Source organism: Oncorhynchus mykiss, chromosome 18 (genome assembly GCF_057628025.1).
Source record: "Oncorhynchus mykiss isolate SJ-2025 chromosome 18, ASM5762802v1, whole genome shotgun sequence".
Classification (NCBI taxonomy): domain Eukaryota; kingdom Metazoa; phylum Chordata; class Actinopteri; order Salmoniformes; family Salmonidae; genus Oncorhynchus; species Oncorhynchus mykiss.
In genome coordinates, this window is record NC_143039.1 from 4,332,501 (window position 1) to 4,357,386 (window position 24,886).

General features: G+C 44.7%; 1 protein-coding gene across 1 annotated transcript in view; it reads left to right on the top strand.

Moving 5' to 3' along the window:
• Window positions 1–15,956, top strand: part of LOC110513407 (solute carrier family 15 member 1) — a 69,779-nt gene extending 53,823 nt beyond the window's left edge. Inside the window, exons 16-23 of the mRNA XM_090206984.1 lie at window positions 3,442–3,561; window positions 3,680–3,820; window positions 8,355–8,401; window positions 8,847–8,945; window positions 9,036–9,153; window positions 9,553–9,690; window positions 9,858–9,965; window positions 15,300–15,956. Of these exons, the coding sequence (XP_090063110.1) occupies window positions 3,442–3,561; window positions 3,680–3,820; window positions 8,355–8,401; window positions 8,847–8,945; window positions 9,036–9,153; window positions 9,553–9,690; window positions 9,858–9,965; window positions 15,300–15,569 (1,041 nt within the window). The 3' untranslated portion in view covers window positions 15,570–15,956. The remainder of the gene's footprint in view (window positions 1–3,441; window positions 3,562–3,679; window positions 3,821–8,354; window positions 8,402–8,846; window positions 8,946–9,035; window positions 9,154–9,552; window positions 9,691–9,857; window positions 9,966–15,299) is intronic.
• Window positions 15,957–24,886: the final 8,930 nt, after the last annotated feature.

Consider the following 24,886-nt stretch of genomic DNA (forward strand, 5'->3'; position numbering starts at 1 on the left):
ACACACATACATATAGTATATATACACATACACACACATACACCCCCCCACACATACATATAGTATATATACACATACACCCCCCCACACATACATATAGTATATATACACATACACATACACCCCCCCCCACACACACACACATATAGTATATATACACATACACCCCCCCACACACATACATATAGTATATATACACATACACACACACATACACCCCCCCACACACATACATATAGTATATATACACATACACATACACCCCCCCACACACATACACCCCCCCCACACACATACATATAGTATATATACACATACACACACACATACACCCCCCCACACACATACACCCCCCCCACACACATACATATAGTATATATACACATACACACACACATACACCCCCCCACACACATACACCCCCCCCACACACATACATATAGTATATATACACATACACACACACATACACCCCCCCACACACATACATATAGTATATATACACATACACATACACCCCCCCACACATACATACATATAGTATATATACACACACACATACACCCCCCCACACACATACATACATATAGTATATATACACATACACCCCCCCACACACATACATATAGTATATATACACATACACACACACATACACCCCCCCACACACATACATACATATAGTATATATACACATACACCCCCACACACACATACATATAGTATATATACACATACACACACACATACACCCCCCCACACACACATACATATAGTATATATACACATACACACACACATACACCCCCCCCACACACACATACATATAGTATATATACACATACACCCCCCCACACACATACATATAGTATATATACACATACACCCCCCCACACACATACATATAGTATATATACACATACACCCCCCCACACACATACACCCCCCCACACACACATACACCCCCCCACACACATACACCCCCCCACACACACATACATATAGTATATATACACATACACACACACATACACCCCCCCCACACACACATACATATAGTATATATACACATACACCCCCCCACACACATACATATAGTATATATACACATACACCCCCCCACACACATACATATAGTATATATACACATACACACACACATACACCCCCCCCCCCCACACATACATATAGTATATATACACATACACACACACATACACCCCCCCACACACATACATACATATAGTATATATACACATACACACACACATACACCCCCCCCCACACATACATATAGTATATATACACATACACCCCCCCACACACATACATATAGTATATATACACACACACATACACCCCCCCACACACACATACATATAGTATATATACACATACACCCCCCCACACACATACATATAGTATATATACACATACACATACACCCCCCCACACATACATACATATAGTATATATACACATACACACACACATACACCCCCCCCCACATACATATAGTATATATACACATACACATACACCCCCCCACACACATACATATAGTATATATACACATACACATACACCCCCCCACACACACACATACATATAGTATATATACACACACACATACACCCCCCCACACACACACATACATATAGTATATATACACACACACATACACATACACCCCCCCACACACACATACATATAGTATATATACACATACACACACACATACACCCCCCCACACACATACATACATATAGTATATATACACATACACACACACATACACCCCCCCCCACACATACATATAGTATATATACACATACACCCCCCCACACACATACATATAGTATATATACACACACACATACACCCCCCCACACACACATACATATAGTATATATACACACACACACATACACCCCCCCACACACACATACATATAGTATATATACACACACACATACACCCCCCCCACATACACCCCCCCCACACACATACATATAGTATATATACACATACACACACACATACACCCCCCCACACACATACATATAGTATATATACACATACACCCCCCCACACACATACACCCCCCCACACACATACATATAGTATATATACACATACACCCCCCCACACACATACATATAGTATATATACACATACACCCCCCCACACACATACATATAGTATATATACACATACACACACACATACACCCCCCCCCCCACACATACATATAGTATATATACACATACACCCCCCCACACACATACATATAGTATATATACACATACACACACACATACACCCCCCCACACACATACATATAGTATATATACACATACACCCCCCCCCCCACACATACATATAGTATATATACACATACACCCCCCCCCCCACACATACATATAGTATATATACACATACACCCCCCCACACACATACATATAGTATATATACACATACACACACACATACACCCTCCCACACATACATATAGTATATATACACATACACCCCCCCACACACATACATATAGTATATATACACATACACACACACATACACCCCCCCCCACACATACACATAGTATATATACACATACACACACACATACACCCCCCCCCACACATACATATAGTATATATACACATACACACACACATACACCCCCCCCCCACACATACACATAGTATATATACACATACACACACACATACACCCCCCCCCACACATACATATAGTATATATACACATACACACACACATACACCCCCCCACACACACACACATAGTATATATACACATACACCCCCCCCCCACACATACATATAGTATATATACACATACACACACACATACACCCCCCCCCCACACATACACCCCCCCACACACATACATATAGTATATATACACATACACCCCCCCACACACACATACACCCCCCACACATACACCCCCCCACACACATACACCCCCCCAAACACACATACAACCCCCCCACACATACACCTCCCCAAACACACATACACCCCCCAAACACACATACACCCCCCCCACACATACACCCCCCCAAACACACATACACCCCCCCCACACACACATACACCCCCTCCAAACACACATACACCCCCCCACACATACACCCCAACCAAACACACATACACCCCCCCCACACATACACACCCCCACACATACACCCCCCCAAACACACATACACCCCCCCAAACACACATACACCCCCCCCCCCACACACACACATACACCCCCCCCCCCACACACATACACCCCCTCCAAACACACATACACCCCCCCACAGATACACACCCCCCCCCCCCCCCCCCCCACCCACCCACACACACACACACACAGTGAGAGAGCAGAAGAGAGTGACAGGGTAAGGGCACGTTTTAATTGTTCTTGCAGCAAACCCTTCCCAAGCTGCCCAAAGGTGTGGCAGGCCAGGTCAAGTTCCTGAATCTCAACCAGGCCCCGCTGACTGTTACTATCGATGGGACAGCTGATGTGTCTGTACCAGCTCACCAGGCAAGTCATTTAGCCTCTACTTTCATGTCAAGTGGTGCTCAAAAACTATTCTTGTCTGTCATTGAAGACACATTCTGATCCCTGTTTCCATGACCATGATCCTCCCTGCTTCCTTCAGGTGAATACTGGGGGCTACTTGACGTTTGACAAACCAGTCAGAGTGGTGTTCAACAAGAACACGTCAGCAGGGACGGATCTTCCCTTAATGTCCCAGACCCGACGCACAGCCCTGGTTTCTCCAACCCTGGATATGAACCTGGTGAGGTTGACACTATATGTACTTATCCTAACGTCTGATGAAATGACTCTACAGAACAAAGCTTGGTCCATAGTCATAGGATCTACCATTCTAGTCTTGGTCTGAGTTGATCTACCATTCTAGTCTTGGTCCATAGTCATAGGATCTACCATTCTAGTCTTGGTCCATAGTCATAGGATCTACCATTCTAGTCTTGGTCTATAGTCATAGGATCTACCATTCTAGTCTTGGTCTGAGTTGATCTACCATTCTAGTCTTGGTCCATAGTCATTGGATCTACCATTCTAGTCTTGGTCTGATTTGATCTACCATTCTAGTCTTGGTTCATAGTCATAGGATCTACCATTCTAGTCTTGGTCTGAGTTGATATACCATTCTAGTCTTGGTCCATAGTCATAGGATCTACCATTCTAGTCTTGGTCCATAGTCATAGGATCTACCATTCTAGTCTTGGTCTATAGTCATAGGATCTACCATTCTAGTCTTGGTCTGAGTTGATCTACCATTCTAGTCTTGGTCCATAGTCATTGGATCTACCATTCTAGTCTTGGTCTGAGTTGATCTACAATTCTAGTCTTGGTCCATAGTCATTGGATCTACCATTCTAGTCTTGGTCTGAGTTGATCTACCATTCTAGTCTTGGTTCATAGTCATAGGATCTACCATTCTAGTCTTGGTCTGAGTTGATCTACCATTCTAGTCTTGGTCCATAGTCATAGGATCTACCATTCTAGTCTTGGTCCATAGTCATAGGATCTACCATTCTAGTCTTGGTCCATAGTCATAGGATCTACCATTCTAGTCTTGGTCCATAGTCATAGGATCTACCATTCTAGTCTTGGTCCATAGTCATAGGATCTACCATTCTAGTCTTGGTCCATAGTTATAGGATCTACCACTCTAGTTTTGGTCTGTTGATCTACCATTCTAGTCTTGGTCTGTTGATCTACCATTCTAGTCTTGGTCTGAGTTGATCTACCATTCTAGTCTTGGTCCATAGTCATAGGATCTACCATTCTAGTCTTGGTCCATAGTCATAGGATCTACCATTCTAGACTTGGTCTGAGTTGATCTATCATTCTAGTCTTGGTCCATAGTCATAGGATCTACCATTCTAGTCTTGGTCTGAGTTGATCTACCATTCTAGTCTTGGTCTGTTGATCTACCATTCTAGTCTTGGTCCATAGTCATAGGATCTACCATTCTAGTCTTGGTCTGTTGATCTACCATTCTAGTCTCAGTCCAAGACTCACTCTAGCCACTGTCTGTTGTTGATATCAGTCTCACAGCAACTATGTCTGTTGTTGATATCAGTCTCTCAGCCACTATGTCTGTTGTTGATAGTCTCTCATCCACTATGTCTGTTGTTGATAGTCTCTCAGCCACTATGTCTGTTGTTGATATCAGTCTCTCAGCCACTATGTCTGTTGTTGATATCAGTCTCTCAGCCACTATGTCTGTTGTTGATATCAGTCTCTCAGCCACTATGTCTGTTGTTGATATCAGTCTCTCAGCCACTATGTCTGTTGTTGATAGTCTCTCAGCCACTATGTCTGTTGTTGATATTATTTCACAATTCCTGACATTTTAATCCTAGTAAAAATTCCCTGTTTTAGGTCAGTTAGGATCACCACTTTATTTTAAGAATGTGAAATGCCAGAATAATAGTAGAGAGAATGATTTATTTGAGCTTTTATTTTTTTCATCACATTCCCAGTGGGTCCGAAAATTACATAGACTCAATTAGTAGTTGGTAGCATTGCCTTTAAATTGTTTAAATTAGGTCAAACGTTTCGGGTAGCCTTCCACAAGCTTCCCACAATAAGATGGGTGAATTTTGGCCCATTCCTCCTGACTGAGCTGGTGTAACTGAGTCAGGTTTCTAGGCCTCCTAACAGAGCTGGTGTAACTGAGTCAGGTTTCTAGGCCTCCTAACAGAGCTGGGGTAACTGAGTCAGGTTTCTAGGCCTCCTGACAGAGCTGGTGTAACTGAGTCAGGTTTCTAGGCCTCCTAACAGAGCTGGTGTAACTGAGTCAGGTTTCTAGGCCTCCTGACTGAGCTGGTGTAACTGAGTCAGGTTTCTAGGCCTCCTGACAGAGCTGGTGTAACTGAGTCAGGTTTCTAGGCCTCCTGACTGAGCTGGTGTAACTGAGTCAGGTTTCTAGGCCTCCTGACAGAGCTGGTGTAACTGAGTCAGGTTTCTAGGCCTCCTGACAGAGCTGGTGTAACTGAGTCAGGTTTCTAGGCCTCCTGACAGAGCTGGTGTAACTGAGTCAGGTTTCTAGGCCTCCTGACTGAGCTGGTGTAACTGAGTCAGGTTGGTAAGCCTCTTTGCTCGCACACGCTTTTTCAGTTCTGCCCACACATTTTCTATAGGATTGAGGTCAGGGCTGATTTATTTTGATTTTCCCATGATGTCAAGCAAAGAGGCAAGGCCTTGAAATATATCCACAGGTACACCTCCAATTGACTCAAATGATGTCAATAAGCCTATCAGAAACTTCTAAAGCCATGACACCATTTTCTGGAATTGTCCAAGCTGTTTAAAGGCACAGTCAACTTAGTGTAACTTAGTGCCAAAACTGTAGTTTGTTAACAAGAAATGAGTGGAGTGGTTGAAAAACTAGTTTTAATGACTCCAACCTGAGTGTATTTAAACTTTTGACTTCAACTGTATGTTGTTGATATCAGCCACAATATCTGTTGTTGATATCAGCACACTATATCTGTTGTTGATATCAGCCACTATGTCTGTTGTTGATATCAGCCACTATATCTGTTGTTGATATCAGCCACCATATAAGTTGTTGATATCAGCCACTATGTCTGTTGTTGAAATCAGTCTATCAGTCAAGATGTCTGTTGTTGATATGTCTATCGGCCACTATATCTGTTGTTGATATCAGTCTATCAGCGACCTTGTCTGTTGATGATGTCAGTCTATCAGCTACTCTATCTGTTGTTGATATCAGCCACTAGGCCTCTTGTTAATATCAGTCTGTCAGCCACTATATCTGTTGTTGATATCAGCCACCATATCTGTTGTTGATATCAGCCACTATGTCTGTTGTTGATATCAGCCACTATATATGTTGTTGATATCAGCCACTATGTCTGTTGTTGATATCAGCCACTATATATGTTGTTGATATCAGCCACTATGTCTGTTGTTGATATCAGCCACTATGTCTGTTGTTGAAATCAGCCACTATATCTGTTGTTGATATCAGCCACTATATATGTTGTTGATATCAGCCACTATATCTGTTGTTGATATCAGCCACTATGTCTGTTGTTGATATCAGCCACTATGTCTGTTGTTGAAATCAGCCACTATATCTGTTGTTGATATCAGCCACTATAAATGTTGTTGATATCAGTCTATCAGCCACTATATCTGTTGTTGATATCAGCCACTATAAATGTTGTTGATATCAGCCACTATATCTGTTGTTGATATCAGCCACTATATATGTTGTTGATATCAGTCACTATATCTGTTGTTGATATCAGCCACTATATCTGTTGTTGATATCAGCCACTATGTCTGTTGTTGAAATCAGCCACTGTCTGTTGTTGATATCAGCCACTATATATGTTGTTGATATCAGCCACTATATATGTTGTTGATATCAGCCACTATGTCTGTTGTTGATATCAGCCACTGTCTGTTGTTGATATCAGCCACTATATATGTTGTTGATATCAGCCACTATATATGTTGTTGATATCAGCCACTATGTCTGTTGTTGAAATCAGCCACTATATCTGTTGTTGATATCAGCCACTATATCTGTTGTTGATATCAGCCACTGTCTGTTGTTGATATCAGCCACTGTCTGTTGTTGATATCAGCCACTATATATGTTGTTGATATCAGCCACTATATCTGTTGTTGAAATCAGCCACTGTCTGTTGTTGATATCAGCCACTATATATGTTGTTGATATCAGCCACTATATATGTTGTTGATATCAGCCACTATGTCTGTTGTTGATATCAGCCACTATGTCTGTTGTTGATTTCAGCCACTATATCTGTAGTTGATATCAGCCACTATGTCTGTTGTTGATATCAGCCACTATATCTGTAGTTGATATCAGTCTATCAGCCACTATATCTGTTGTTGATATCAGTCTATCAGCCACTATGTCTGTTGTTGATATCAGCCACTATGTCTGTTGTTGATATCAGCCACTATATATGTTGTTGATATCAGCCACTATATATGTTGTTGATATCAGCCACTATATCTGTTGTTGATATCAGCCACTATATGTGTTGTTGATATCAGCCACTATGTCTGTTGTTGATATCAGTCTATCAGCCACTATATCTGTTGTTGATATCAGCCACTATGTCTGTTGTTGATATCAGTCTATCAGCCACTATATCTGTTGTTGATATCAGTCTATCAGCCACTATATCTGTTGTTGATATCAGTCTATCAGCCACTATGTCTGTTGTTTTTATCAGTCAGCCACTATGGAATGTAACATCCCCTCCTGTTTCTCTCTCGTCTGCTCTGTCCAGGTTTACGACTTGAGCAAGAAGCCCGATGACGGCATGAACGCCATCAGGTTAGTTACAACAGTCCCATTAGTGTTTCGGGTCCGAACCCTGAGTGTTACCAACATTCCCGTTAGTGGTTAGGGTCTGCACCCTGAGTGTTACCAACAGTCCCGTTAGTGGTTAGGCTCAGGACCCTGAGTGTTACCAACAGTCCTGTTTGTGGTTAGGGTCAGGACCCTGAGTGTTACCAACAGTCCCATTAGTGGTTAGGGTCAGGACCCTGAGTGTTACCAACAGTCCCGTTAGTGGTTAGGGTCAGGACCCTGAGTGTTACCAACAGTCCCATTAGTGGTTAGGGTCAGGACCCTGAGTGTTACCAACAGTTCCGTTAGGGTCAGGACCCTGAGTGTTACCAACAGTCCTGTTAGTGGTTAGGGTCTGGGTTCTGAACTGATCAATGAGTTATCCATCTAAAGTGTTGCTGACCTGTTGTTTTGCTCTTTCATACCGTAGATTTGTGAATGGTTTGGGCAGTCCGTTGAACGTTACGTTGGGAGTCGGTGACATCGCTCCTCTGTCTGTCTCCAACTACAGTCTGGTTCCACAGGGAAAGTGAGTGGCTTTTTGCTTCATATCAACACACATTCATACCGTATGGGGGGGGACAAGGAGAGAGCTCTGATTGGCTGTTGTGTGTCTCAGGGCGGAATTTACCATCATGAACAGTGGTGGTGCATCGTGTCTGTACTCTAAAGAGCTGGGCTTTGGCAGCGCCTTCACCCTCGTCATACCATCCACATTCAACATTGGAATCCCTGATGTAAGTCCTCTATCCTGTAACCCCCTGATACCTAACCCTCAACCAAACTAGCAATGTGCTCTGTCTGATTGTGTTGTGAAGGCCCATGTTGGGCTGTTTACCAGGGTTTTACAGCATGTTTTCTGTTTGCTGTGTCTGATTGTGTGGTGAAGGCCCATGTTGGGCTGTTTACCAGGGTTTTACAGCATGTTTTCTGTTTGCTGTGTCTGATTGTGTGGTGAAGGCCCATGTTGGGCTGTTTACCAGGGTTTTACAGCCGGTTTTCTGTTTGCTGTGTCTGATTGTGTGGTGAAGGCCCATGTTGGCCTGTTTACCAGGGTTTTAAAACATGTGTTTCTGTTGTTTCCTGTGTATTCTTTTTGTAGTAATAGTGTTTCATGTGTTGATTACTGTGTCCAGTGTTGGCAGGCCATCCAGGTGGTAGAAGACATCAAGCCCAACACCATCCACATGGGCTGGCAGATCCCTCAGTACTTCCTCATGACAGCAGGAGAGGTGGTGTTCTCTGTGACTGGCCTGGAGTTCTCCTACTCGCAGGTAGGGGGCGCCACTGTCCTCTATCACCCGTCACACTAGCCTTGATCTCTAGTGGCTCTCTTCTCTGTCATCCAAACACAACTCAACTCCGACCTGTTACTGTGTCAATTAACTTTCAATTCTCATCTCAACCCAAAACCTAATGCACACCTCTTCTTGCTCTGCAGGCACCTAGCAACATGAAGTCAGTGCTGCAGGCTGGTTGGCTGTTCACCGTCGCTGTGGGAAACATCATAGTGCTGATTGTTGCCGAGGCAGCACAGCTCCCAGATCAGGTTACTACAGATCTTCTAACCTCTAGAACCCTATAAAACCCTCTAAACAATACTGACCACTGTACTGAGGTCAGATTGGGCCTAAGTTCATTGATATCTAAACCTTGTTGTCTGTGTGTTCCAGGGGGCAGAGTAGTGGTGATATTAACCCCTGTGTGTCTGTGTGTTCCAGGGGGTAGAGTAGTGATATTAACCCCTGTGTGTTCCAGGGGGCAGAGTAGTGATATTAACCCCTGTGTGTTCCAGGGGGCAGAGTATTGATATTAACCCCTGTGTGTTCCAGGGGGCAGAGTAGTGATATTAACTCCTGTGTGTTCCAGGGGGTAGAGTAGTGATATTAACCCCTGCGTGTCTGTGTGTTCCAGGGGCAGAGTAGTGATATTAACCACTGTGTGTTCCAGGGGGTAGAGTAGTGATATTAACCCCTGTGTGTTCCAGGGGGTACAGTAGTGATATTAACCCCTGTGTGTTCCAGGGGGTAGAGTAGTGATATTAACCCCTGTGTGTTCCAGGGGGCAGAGTAGTGATATTAACCCCTGTGTGTTCCAGGGGGCAGAGTAGTGATATTAACCCCTGTGTGTTCCAGGGGGCAGAGTAGTGATATTAACCCCTGTGTGGCTGTGTGTTCCAGGGGGCAGAGTAGTGATATTAACCCCTGTGTGTCTGTGTGTTCCAGGGGGTAGAGTAGTGATATTAACCCCTGTGTGTTCCAGGGGGCAGAGTAGTGATATTAACCCCTGTGTGTTCCAGGGGGCAGAGTAGTGATATTAACCCCTGTGTGTTCCAGGGGGCAGAGTAATGATATTAACCCCTGTGTGTTCCAGGGGGTAGAGTAGTGATATTAACCCCTGTGTGTTCCAGGGGGTAGAGTAGTGATATTAACCCCTGTGTGTTCCAGGGGGTAGAGTAGTGATATTAACCCCTGTGTGTCTGTGTGTTCCAGTGGGCAGAGTAATGATATGAACCCCTGTGTGTTCCAGGGGGCAGAGTAGTGATATTAACCCTGGTGTGTCTGTGTGTTCCAGGGGGCAGAGTAGTGATATTAACCCCTGTGTGTCTTTGTGTTCTAGGGGGCAGAGTAGTGATATTAACCCCTGTGTGTTCCAGGGGGCAGAGTAGTGATATTCACCCCTGTGTGTTCCAGGGGGTAGAGTAGTGATATTAACCCCTGTGTGTTCCAGGGGGTAGAGTAGTGATATTAACCCCTGTGTGTTCCAGGGGGCAGAGTAGTGATATTAACCCATGTGTGTTCCATGGGGCAGAGTAGTGATATTAACCCCTGTGTGTTCCAGGGGGTAGAGTAGTGATATTAACCCCTGTGTGTCTGTGTGTTCCAGTGGGCAGAATAGTGATATCAAACCCTGTGTGTTCCAGGTGGCAGAGTAGTGATATTAACCCCTGTGTGTTCCAGGGGGTAGAGTAGTGATATTAACCCCTGTGTGTTCCAGGGGGTAGAGTAGTGATATTAACCCCTGTGTGTTCCAGGGGGCAGAGTAGTGATATTAACCCCTGTGTGTTCCAGGGGGCAGAGTAGTGATATTAACCCCTGTGTGTTCCAGGTGGCAGAGTAGTGATATTAACCCCTGTGTGTTCCAGGGGGCAGAGTAGTGATATTAACCCCTGTGTGTCTGTGTGTTCCAGGGGGAAGAGTAGTGATATTAACCCCTGTGTGTCTGTGTGTTCCAGGGGGTAGAGTAGTGATATTAACCCCTGTGTGTTCCAGGGGGCAGAGTAGTGATATTAACCCCTGTATGGCTGTGTGTTCCAGGGGGCAGAGTAGTGATATTAACCCCTGTGTGTCTGTGTGTTCCAGGGGGTAGAGTAGTGATATTAACCCCTGTGTGTTCCAGGGGGCAGAGTAGTGATATTAACCCCTGTGTGTTCCAGGGGGCAGAGTAATGATATTAACCCCTGTGTGTTCCAGGGGGTAGAGTAGTGATATTAACCCCTGTGTGTTCCAGGGGGTAGAGTAGTGATATTAACCCCTGTGTGTTCCAGGGGGTAGAGTAGTGATATTAACCCCTGTGTGTTCCAGGGGGTAGAGTAGTGATATTAACCCCTGTGTGTCTGTGTGTTCCAGGGGGCAGAATAGTGATATTAACCCCTGTGTGTTCCATGGGGCAGAGTAATGATATTAACCCCTGTGTGTTCCAGGGGGCAGAGTAGTGATATTAACCTTGGTGTGTCTGTGTGTTCCAGGGGGCAGAGTAGTGATATTAACCCCTGTGTGTCTTTGTGTTCTAGGGGGCAGAGTAGTGATATTAACCCCTGTGTGTTCCAGGGGGCAGAGTAGTGATATTCACCCCTGTGTGTTCCAGGGGGTAGAGTAGTGATATTAACCCCTGTGTGTTCCAGGGGGTAGAGTATTGATATTAACCCCTGTGTGTTCCAGGGGGTAGAGTAGTGATATTAACCCATGTGTGTTCCATGGGGCAGAGTAGTGATATTAACCCCTGTGTGTTCCAGGGGGTAGAGTAGTGATATTAACCCCTGTGTGTCTGTGTGTTCCAGTGGGCAGAATAGTGATATCAACCCCTGTGTGTTCCAGGTGGCAGAGTAGTGATATTAACCCCTGTGTGTTCCAGGGGGTAGAGTAGTGATATTAACCCCTGTGTGTTCCAGGGGGTAGAGTAGTGATATTAACCCCTGTGTGTTCCAGGGGGCAGAGTAGTGATATTAACCCCTGTGTGTTCCAGGGGGCAGAGTAGTGATATTAACCCCTGTGTGTTCCAGGTGGCAGAGTAGTGATATTAACCCCTGTGTGTTCCAGGGGGCAGAGTAGTGATATTAACCCCTGTGTGTCTGTGTGTTCCAGGAGGAAGAGTAGTGATATTAACCCCTGTGTGTCTGTGTGTTCCAGGGGGTAGAGTAGTGATATTAACCCCTGTGTGTTCCAGGGGGCAGAGTAGTGATATTAACCCCTGTATGGCTGTGTGTTTCAGGGGGCAGAGTAGTGATATTAACCCCTGTGTGTCTGTGTGTTCCAGGGGTAGAGTAGTGATATTAACCCCTGTGTGTTCCAGGGGGCAGAGTAGTGATATTAACCCCTGTGTGTTCCAGGGGGCAGAGTAATGATATTAACCCCTGTGTGTTCCAGGGGGTAGAGTAGTGATATTAACCCCTGTGTGTTCCAGGGGGTAGAGTAGTGATATTAACCCCTGTGTGTTCCAGGGGGTAGAGTAGTGATATTAACCCCTGTGTGTCTGTGTGTTCCAGGGGGTAGAGTAGTGATATTAACCCCTGTGTGTTCCAGGGGGCAGAGTAGTGATATTAACCCCTGTATGGCTGTGTGTTCCAGGGGGCAGAGTAGTGATATTAACCCCTGTATGTCTGTGTGTTCCAGGGGGTAGAGTAGTGATATTAACCCCTGTGTGTTCCAGGGGGCAGAGTAGTGATATTAACCCCTGTGTGTTCCAGGGGGCAGAGTAATGATATTAACCCCTGTGTGTTCCAGGGGGTAGAGTAGTGATATTAACCCCTGTGTGTTCCAGGGGGTAGAGTAGTGATATTAACCCCTGTGTGTTCCAGGGGGTAGAGTAATGATATTAACCCCTGTGTGTTCCAGGGGGTAGAGTAGTGATATTAACCCCTGTGTGTCTGTGTGTTCCAGGGGGCAGAATAGTGATATTAACCCCTGTGTGTTCCATGGGGCAGAGTAATGATATTAACCCCTGTGTGTTCCAGGGGGCAGAGTAGTGATATTAACCCTGGTGTGTCTGTGTGTTCCAGGGGGCAGAGTAGTGATATTAACCCCTGTGTGTCTTTGTGTTCTAGGGGGCAGAGTAGTGATATTAACCCCTGTGTGTTCCAGGGGGCAGAGTAGTGATATTCACCCCTGTGTGTTCCAGGGGGTAGAGTAGTGATATTAACCCCTGTGTGTTCCAGGGGGTAGAGTAGTGATATTAACCCCTGTGTGTTCCAGGGGGCAGAGTAGTGATATTAACCCATGTGTGTTCCATGGGGCAGAGTAGTGACATCAACCCCTGTGTGTTCCAGGTGGCAGAGTAGTGATATTAACCCCTGTGTGTTCCAGGGGGTAGAGTAGTGATATTAACCCCTGTGTGTTCCAGGGGGTAGAGTAGTGATATTAACCCCTGTGTGTTCCAGGGGGCAGAGTAGTGATATTAACCCCTGTGTGTTCCAGGGGGCAGAGTAGTGATATTAACCCCTGTGTGTTCCAGTTGGCAGAGTAGTGATATTAACCCCTGTGTGTTCCAGGGGGCAGAGTAGTGATATTAACCCCTGTGTGTCTGTGTGTTCCAGGGGGAAGAGTAGTGATATTAACCCCTGTGTGTCTGTGTGTTCCAGGGGGTAGAGTAGTGATATTAACCCCTGTGTGTTCCAGGGGGCAGAGTAGTGATATTAACCCCTGTATGGCTGTGTGTTCCAGGTGGCAGAGTAGTGATATTAACCCCTGTGTGTTCCAGGGGGCAGAGTAATGATATTAACCCCTGTGTGTTCCAGGGGGTAGAGTAGTGATATTAACCCCTGTGTGTTCCAGGGGGTAGAGTAGTGATATTAACCCCTGTGTGTTCCAGGGGGTAGAGTAGTGATATTAACCCCTGTGTGTTCCAGGGGGTAGAGTAGTGATATTAACCCCTGTGTGTCTGTGTGTTCCAGTGGGCAGAATAGTGATATTAACCCCTGTGTGTTCCATGGGGCAGAGTAATGATATGAACCCCTGTGTGTTCCAGGGGGCAGAGTAGTGATATTAACCCCGGTGTGTCTGTGTGTTCCAGGGGGCAGAGTAGTGATATTAACCCCTGTGTGCCTTTGTGTTCTAGGGGGCAGAGTAGTGATATTAACCCCTGTGTGTTCCAGGGGGTAGAGTAGTGATATTCACCCCTGTGTGTTCCAGGGGGTAGAGTAGTGATATTAACCCCTGTGTGTTCCAGGGGGCAGAGTAGTGATATTAACCCCTGTGTGTTCCATGGGGCAGAGTAGTGATATTAACCCCTGTGTGTTCCAGGGGGTAGAGTAGTGATATTAACCCCTGTGTGTCAGTGTGTTCCAGTGGGCAGAATAGTGATATCAACCCCTGTGTGTTCCAGGGGGCAGAGTAATGATATTAACCCCTGTGTGTTCCAGGGGGTAGAGTAGTGATATTAACCCCGGTGTGTCTGTGTGTTCCAGGGGGCAGAATAGTGATATGAACCCCTGTGTGTTCCATGGGGCAGAGTAATAATATTAACCCCTGTGTGTTCCAGGGGGTAGAGTAGTGATATTAACCCCGGTGTGTCTGTGTGTTCCAGGGGGCAGAGTAGTGATATTAACCCCTGTGTGTTCCAGGGGGCAGAGTAGTGATATTAACCCCTGTGTGTCTGTGTGTTCCAGTGGGCAGAATACATCTTGTTTGCCTCTCTCCTTGCGGTGGTGTGTATTGTGTTCGCCGTCATGTCCTACTTCTACACCTACACTGACCCAGCGGAGATCGAGGCCCAGTTCAGCCAGCCGGAACACGAGCCGGAGGAGAAGAAGAGAGATCGGGTTGAGATGGAGAGAAAGGACTCAGACTGCAGCAAGAGCAGCAAGGGTTCTGACAAGAAGAAGAGGGATTCTGTTGTTGAGCAGCATAACCAAGACGTCAAACAGAGCAAGATGTAAAACTCCCCATTCACACCACTTCCTCCTCCTGAACCAATCAGAGGTCTCAGGGAGAGAACCATTGGAACTTAATCTTATGAACATTAATCCTTCGATACAGCTTTATGGGCAAATTTTGACTTTGATATATTGTAAATAATTTTTTACAACGATTTATTTTGCACCATTTAGCAAAAGCAACATTATGAATGTATTTTTGCTCATCATAATTTATTCAAAAGAGGACATACTGTATGAATGACCATTCCTATTCATTTCCCAGTACAGTGTTTTGTGTGCTGGATATGTAGTTGTTTTGGGTTTGATGTTGCCAGGGACTCTTGGTATTAATTCCACACCAAGTGAGTCCCTGGCAGTCAAGTGCTTCAATAAAGAGGATGAGTCTAACTTTGTGTGGTGATATTGTTAGCCAGGTGTAAGGTAATCATCCAAACCGTAGCAAACCACTTTGTTTTGCAATGAAAATTAGAGTTTCTTTTGGACAAAATCAGACCGCTCCATCCCAGTTCAGACCGCTCCATCCCAGATCAGACCGCTCCATCCCAGTTCAGACCGCTCCATCCCAGTTCAGACCGCTCCATCCCAGTTCAGACCGCTCCATCCCAGATCAGACCGCTCCATCCCAGTTCAGACCGCTCCATCCCAGTTCAGACCGCTCCATCCCAGTTCAGACCGCTCCATCCCAGTTCAGACCGCTCCATCCCAGTTCAGACCGCTCCATCCCAGTTCAGACCGCTCCATCCCAGATCAGACCGCTCCATCCCAGTTCAGACCGCTCCATCCCAGTTCAGACCGCTCCATCCCAGTTCAGACCGCTCCATCCCAGTTAGGTTTGGTTCCTAGGGCGGAATTCCAACCCGAGGTAAGCGCCCTTAAATGGAACGTCGTTCCCTTTTTATGCAGTTTTCTCTCTACGTGTTTTCTGACCTTGAACTTCAGCACGATAACAGCTTTCTTAGCTGTTGATAAGAGCTAGGTAAATGAGTAAGCCATTTGTATAAGAGGATTGTAAATTATATATACACACAACATGCAACAATTTCAAATACTTTACTGAGATACAGTTCACATAAGGAAATCAATCAGTCAATTGAAATACATTCATTATGCCCTATACTATGGATTTCACGTGCCTGAGAATGCAGATAGCTTAAAAAAAGGTAGGGGCATGGATCAGAAAACCAGTCAGGTTCTGGTGTGACCACCATTTACCTTGTGCAGCGTGATGCATAGAGCTGATCAGCCTGATGATTGTGAATGTCCCATTCCTCTTCAATGGCTGTGTGGAGTTTGATGTTGGCAGGAACTAGAACACAAACGGCTGTACATCTACTAGGGCCAAGATGTCCAGGCGTACCACAGGGTTGGATAATTAGACCTTGTTATTCCTCATCTATATCAATAACCTGACTGCTGGGTCTTCTAACATACTAATCTATATCAATAACCTTACTGCTGGGTCTTCTACCATACTAATCTATATCAATAACCTTGCTGCGGGGTCTTCTACCATACTAATCTATATCAATAACCTGGCTGCTGGGTCTTCTACCATACTAATCTATATCAATAACCTTACTGCTGGGTCTTCTACCATACTAATCTATATCAATAACCTTGCTGCGGGGTCTTCTACCATACTAATCTATATCAATAACCTGCTGGGTTATAACCTGAAATTATGTATTACATAATTAAAACATAATAAAAGAGTGAATCTGAATGTTTGGGAATGAAATGGAACATCCCCTGGATTCCTCTGAGTTGTAACAGTTACCCTGGAACCATCACATTCAATATGTCTGCAGCAAAGTGAGGAAATGTGTTGGTATCAGGGGGTTGGTATCAGGGGGTTGGTTCACCAGGCTTCCTAACTCTTCCTAGGCTTCATTTACCAATATCTCAGTTACTGTAATATTGTCTGCACCAGTACATATGCCTCCTACCTACACCCTTATTATACAAAATACATTTACAAGACAACCCACCTCCTCTCTAATTACCTGGCTCCATCTGCACCTTTGTTTAAGAAACTCAATATTCTGTCTACTTAGGACATTAATGTACACCAATTCGTCTACAAATACTCATACCTCCAAGACAGTTCACCTAAACCATACAATTAATTATTCTAGGTCCCAGTTTACCTAAACCCTTCAATGGATTCTAGCAGGTCCCAGTTTACCTAAACCCTTCAATGGATTCTTCAGGTCCCAGTTTACCTAAACCCTTCAATGGATTCTACCAGGTCCCAGTTTACCTAAACCCTTCAATGGATTCTACCAGGTCCCAGTTTACCTAAACCCTTCAATGGATTCTACCAGGTCCCAGTTTACCTAAACCCTTCAATGGATTCTACCAGGTCCCAGTTTACCTAAACCCTTCAATGGATTCTACCAGGTCCCAGTTTACCTAAACCCTTCAATGGATTCTACCAGGTCCCAGTTTACCTAAACCCTTCAATGGATTCTACCAGGTCCCAGTTTACCTAAACCCTTCAATGGATTCTACCAGGTCCCAGTTTACCTAAACCCTTCAATGGATTCTACCAGGTCCCAGTTTACCTAAACCCTTCAATGGATTCTTCCAGGTCCCAGACAGTTTCCCTTCAATGGATTCTACCAGGTCCCAGTTTACCTAAACCCTTCAATGGATTCTTCCAGGTCCCAGTTTACCTAAACCCTTCAATGGATTCTACCAGGTCCCAGTTTACCTAAACCCTTCAATGGATTCTACCAGGTCCCAGACAGTTTACCTAAACCCTTCAATGGATTCTTCCAGGTCCCAGACAGTTTCCCTAAACCCTTCAATGGATTCTTCCAGGTCCCAGTTTACCTAAACCCTTCAATGGATTCTTCCAGGTCCCAGTTTACCTAAACCCTTCAATGGATTCTACCAGGTCCCAGTTTACCTAAACCCTTCAATGGATTCTTCCAGGTCCCAGACAGTTTCCCTAAACCCTTCAATGGATTCTACCAGGTCCCAGTTTCCCTAAACCCTTCAATGGATTCTTCCAGGTCCCAGTTTACCTAAACCCTTCAATGGATTCTACCAGGTCCCAGTTTACCTAAACCCTTCAATGGATTCTTCCAGGTCCCAGTTTACCTAAACACTTCAATGGATTCTTCCAGGTCCCAGTTTATCTAAACCCTTCAATGGATTCTTCCAGGTCCCAGACAGTTTCCCTAAACCCTTCAATGGATTCTTCCAGGTCCCAAACAGTTTCCCTAAACCCTTCAATGGATTCTACCAGGTCCCAGTTTCCCTAAACCCTTCAATGGATTCTACCAGGTCCCAGTTTACCTAAACCCTTCAATGGATTCTACCAGGTCCCAGACAGTTTCCCTAAACCCTTCAATGGATTCTTCCAGGTCCCAGTTTACCTAAACCCTTCAATGGATTCTACCAGGTCCCAGTTTACCTAAACCCTTCAATGGATTCTTCCAGGTCCCAGTTTACCTAAACCCTTCAATGGATTCTACCAGGTCCCAGACAGTTTCCCTAAACCCTTCAATGGATTCTACCAGGTCCCAGTTTCCCTAAACCCTTCAATGGATTCTTCCAGGTCCCAGTTTACCTAAACCCTTCAATGGATTCTTCCAGGTCCCAGTTTACCTAAACCCTTCAATGGATTCTACCAGGTCCCAGTTTACCTAAACCCTTCAATGGATTCTTCCAGGTCCCAGTTTACCTAAACCCTTCAATGGATTCTTCCAGGTCCCAGACAGTTTCCCTAAACCCTTCAATGGATTCTACCAGGTCCCAGTTTCCCTAAACCCTTCAATGGATTCTTCCAGGTCCCAGTTTACCTAAACCCTTCAATGGATTCTACCAGGTCCCAGTTTACCTAAACCCTTCAATGGATTCTTCCAGGTCCCAGTTTACCTAAACACTTCAATGGATTCTTCCAGGTCCCAGTTTATCTAAACCCTTCAATGGATTCTTCCAGGTCCCAGACAGTTTCCCTAAACCCTTCAATGGATTCTTCCAGGTCCCAAACAGTTTCCCTAAACCCTTCAATGGATTCTACCAGGTCCCAGTTTCCCTAAACCCTTCAATGGATTCTACCAGGTCCCAGTTTACCTAAACCCTTCAATGGATTCTACCAGGTCCCAGACAGTTTCCCTAAACCCTTCAATGGATTCTTCCAGGTCCCAGTTTACCTAAACCCTTCAATGGATTCTACCAGGTCCCAGTTTACCTAAACCCTTCAATGGATTCTTCCAGGTCCCAGTTTACCTAAACCCTTCAATGGATTCTACCAGGTCCCAGTTTACCTAAACCCTTCAATGGATTCTACCAGGTCCCAGACAGTTTACCTAAACCCTTCAATGGATTCTACCAGGTCCCAGTTTACCTAAACCCTTCAATGGATTCTACCAGGTCCCAGTTTACCTAAACCCTTCAATGGATTCTACCAGGTCCCAGTTTACATAAACCCTTCAATGGATTCTTCCAGGTCCCAGTTTACCTAAACCCTTCAATGGATTCTAGCAGGTCCCAGTTTACCTAAACCCTCCAATGGATTCTTCCAGGTCCCAGTTTACCTAAACCCTTCAATGGATTCTTCCAGGTCCCAGTTTACCTAAACCCTTCAATGGATTCTACCAGGTCCCAGTTTCCCTAAACCCTTCAATGGATTCTTCCAGGTCCCAGTTTACCTAAACCCTTCAATGGATTCTACCAGGTCCCAGTTTACCTAAACCCTTCAATGGATTCTTCCAGGTCCCAGTTTACCTAAACCCTTCAATGGATTCTTCCAGGTCCCAGACAGTTTACCTAAACCCTTCAATGGATTCTTCCAGGTCCCAGTTTACCTAAACCCTTCAATGGATTCTTCCAGGTCCCAGTTTACCTAAACCCTTCAATGGATTCTACCAGGTCCCAGTTTCCCTAAACCCTTCAATGGATTCTTCCAGGTCCCAGTTTACCTAAACCCTTCAATGGATTCTACCAGGTCCCAGTTTACCTAAACCCTTCAATGGATTCTACCAGGTCCCAGTTTCCCTAAACCCTTCAATGGATTCTTCCAGGTCCCAGTTTACCTAAACCCTTCAATGGATTCTAGCAGGTCCCAGTTTACCTAAACCCTCCAATGGATTCTTCCAGGTCCCAGTTTACCTAAACCATTCAATGGATTCTACCAGGTCCCAGTTTACCTAAACCCTTCAATGGATTCTACCAGGTCCCAGACAGTTTACCTAAACCCTTCAATGGATTCTACCAGGTCCCAGTTTACCTAAACCCTCCAATGGATTCTTCCAGGTCCCAGTTTACCTAAACCCTTCAATGGATTCTACCAGGTCCCAGTTTACCTAAACCCTTCAATGGATTCTACCAGGTCCCAGTTTCCCTAAACCCTTCAATGGATTCTTCCAGGTCCCAGTTTACCTAAACCCTTCAATGGATTCTAGCAGGTCCCAGTTTACCTAAACCCTCCAATGGATTCTTCCAGGTCCCAGTTTACCTAAACCCTTCAATGGATTCTACCAGGTCCCAGTTTACCTAAACCCTTCAATGGATTCTACCAGGTCCCAGTTTACCTAAACCCTTCAATGGATTCTTCCAGGTTACTGTATATAGTCTGTCTTTTTACTGTTGTTTTTATTTCTTTACCTACCTATTGTTCACCTAATACCTTTTTTTGCACTGTTGGTTAGAGCCTGTAAGTAAGCATTTCCCTGAAAGGTCTACACCTGTTGTATTAAGGTCTACTACACCTGTTGTATTCAGCTTTTCCCTGAAAGGTCTACCTGTTGTATTCGGCGCACGTGACAAATAAACGTTGATTTGATTTGATGCCATGCTGTCTGCCATCTGCCTAGGAACAATTGAAACTGGGATTCATCCGTGAAGAGCACACCATTGGCCAACGAAGGTGAGCATTTGCCCACTGAAGTCGGTCCCGCTATACCAACTCAAGGGAACTAACAGTAGATTGGCAGTGTAATATGTGTTGTTATTAGGCCTACTGACAGTACATACTGATAGTGACTAATACACTAGTATGTGGACACCTGCTCGTCAAACATCTCTTTCCAAAATCATGGGCATTAACAGGATGTTGGTCCCCCCTTTGCCGCTATAACAGCCTCCACTCTTCTGGGAAGGAATTAATATGGAGTTGGTACAGTGTACCGTACAGTGTATCAGTAGACACACCTCCATTAATACAGTGTATCAGTAGACACACCTCCTCCACACCGCCATTAATACAGTGTATCAGTAGACACACCTCCATTAATACAGTGTATCAGTAGACACACCTCCTCCACACCTCCATTAATACAGTGTATCAGTAGACACACCTCCATTAATACAGTGTATCAGTAGACACACCTCCTCCACACCTCCATTAATACAGTGTATCAGTAGACACACCTCCACCACACCTCCATTAATACAGTGTATCTGTAGACACACCTCCATTAATACAGTGTATCTGTAGACACACCTACATTAATACAGTGTATCTGTAGACACACCTCCTCCACACCTCCATTAATACAGTGTATCTGTAGACACACCTCCATTAATACAGTGTATCTGTAGGACACACCTCCACACCTCCATTAATACAGTGTATCTGTAGACACACCTCCTCCACACCTCCATTAATACAGTGTATCTATAGACACACCTCCATTAATACCTTGGATCTGTAGACACACCTCCTCCACACCTCCATTAATACAGTGTATCTGTAGACACACCTCCATTAATACCTTGGATCTGAAGACACACCTCCTCCACACCTCCATTAATACAGTGGATCTATAGACAGACCTCCATTAATACAGTGTATAAGTAGACACACCTCCTCCACCACACCTCCATTAATACAGTGTATCTGTAGACACACCTCCTCCACACCTCCATTAATACAGTGTATCAGTAGACACACCTCCTCCACACCTCCATTAATACAGTGTATCAGTAGACACACCTCCTCCACACCTCCATTAATACAGTGTATCAGTAGACACCTCCTCCACACCTCCATTAATACAGTGTATCAGTAGACACAACTCCATTAATACAGTGTATCTGTAGACACACCTCCTCCACACCTCCATTAATACAGTGTATCTGTAGACACACCTCCTCCACATCTCCATTAATACAGTGTATCAGTAGACACACCTCCTCCACCACACCTCCATTAATACAGTGTATCTGTAGACACAGCTTCATTAATACAGTGTATCTGTAGACACACCTCCATTAATACAGTGTATCTGTAGACACACCTCCTCCACACCTCCATTAATACAGTGGATCTGTAGACACACCTCCTCCACACCTCCATTAATACAGTGTATCTGTAGACACAGCTTCATTAATACAGTGTATCTGTAGACACACCTCCTCCACATCTCCATTAATACAGTGGATCAGTAGACACACCTCCTCCACACCTCCATTAATACAGTGGATCTATAGACACACCTCCATTAATACCTTGGATCTGTAGACACACCTCCTCCACACCTCCATTAATACAGTGTATCTGTAGACACACCTCCATTAATACCTTGGATCTGAAGACACACCTCCATTAATACAGTGGATCTATAGACACACCTCCATTAATACAGTGTATCAGTAGACACCTCCTCCACATCTCCATTAATACAGTGTATCAGTAGACACACTTCCTCCACACCTCCATTAATACAGTGTATCTGTAGACACACCTCCTCCACACCTCCATTAATACAGTGGATCTATAGACACACCTCCTCCACACCTCCATTAATACAGTGGATCTATAGACACACCTCCATTAATACAGTGTATCAGTAGACACACCTCCTCCACCACACCTCCATTAATACAGTGTATCTGTAGACACACTTCCTCCACACCTCCATTAATACAGTGTATCTGTAGACACACCTCCTCCACACCTCCATTAATACAGTGGATCTATAGACACACCTCCATTAATACAGTGTATCAGTAGACACACCTCCTCCACACCTCCATTAATACAGTGGATCTATAGACACACCTCCATTAATACCTTGGATCTGTAGACACACCTCCTCCACACCTCCATTAATACAGTGTATCTGTAGACACACCTCTATTAATACCTTGGATCTGAAGACACACCTCCTCCACACCTCCATTAATACAGTGTATCTGTAGACACACCTCCTCCACACCTCCATTAATACAGTGTATCAGTAGACACCTCCACATCTCCATTAATACAGTGTATCAGTAGACACCTCCACATCTCCATTAATACAGTGTATCAGTAGACACCTCCACATCTCCATTAATACAGTGTATCAGTAGACACACTTCCTCCACACCTCCATTAATGCAGTGTATCTGTAGACACACCTCCTCCACACCTCCATTAATACAGTGTATCAGTAGACACACTTCCTCCACACCTCCATTAATACAGTGTATCAGTAGACACACTTCCTCCACACCTCCATTAATACAGTGTATCTGTAGACACACCTCCATTAATACAGTGTATCAGTAGACACACCTCCTCCACCACACCTCCATTAATACAGTGTATCTGTAGACACACCTCCTCCACACCTCCATTAATACAGTGGATCTATAGACACACCTCCATTAATACAGTGTATCAGTAGACACACCTCCTCCACCACACCTCCATTAATACAGTGTATCAGTAGACACACCTCCATTAATACAGTGTATCTGTAGACACACCTCCATTAATACAGTGTATCAGTAGACACAACTCCATTAATACAGTGTATCTGTAGACACACCTCCTCCACCACACCTCCATTAATACAGTGTGTCTGTAGACACACCTCCATTAATACAGTGTATCTGTAGACACACCTCCTCCACCACACCTCCATTAATACAGTGTGTCTGTAGACACACCTCCTCCACACCTCCATTAATACAGTGTATCAGTAGACACACCTCCTCCACCACACCTCCATTAATACAGTGTATCTATAGACACACCTCCATTAATACAGTGTATCTATAGACACACCTCCATTAATACAGTGTATCTGTAGACACACCTCCACCACACCTCCATTAATACAGTGTATCTGTAGACACACCTCCATTAATACAGTGTATCTGTAGACACACCTCCATTAATACAGTGTATCTGTAGACACACCTCCTCCACCACACCTCCATTAATACAGTGTATCTGTAGACACACCTCCTCCACACCTCCATTAATACAGTGTATCTGTAGACACACCTCCTCCACACCTCCATTAATACAGTGTATCTGTAGACACACCTCCTCCACCACACCTCCATTAATACAATGTATCTGTAGACACACC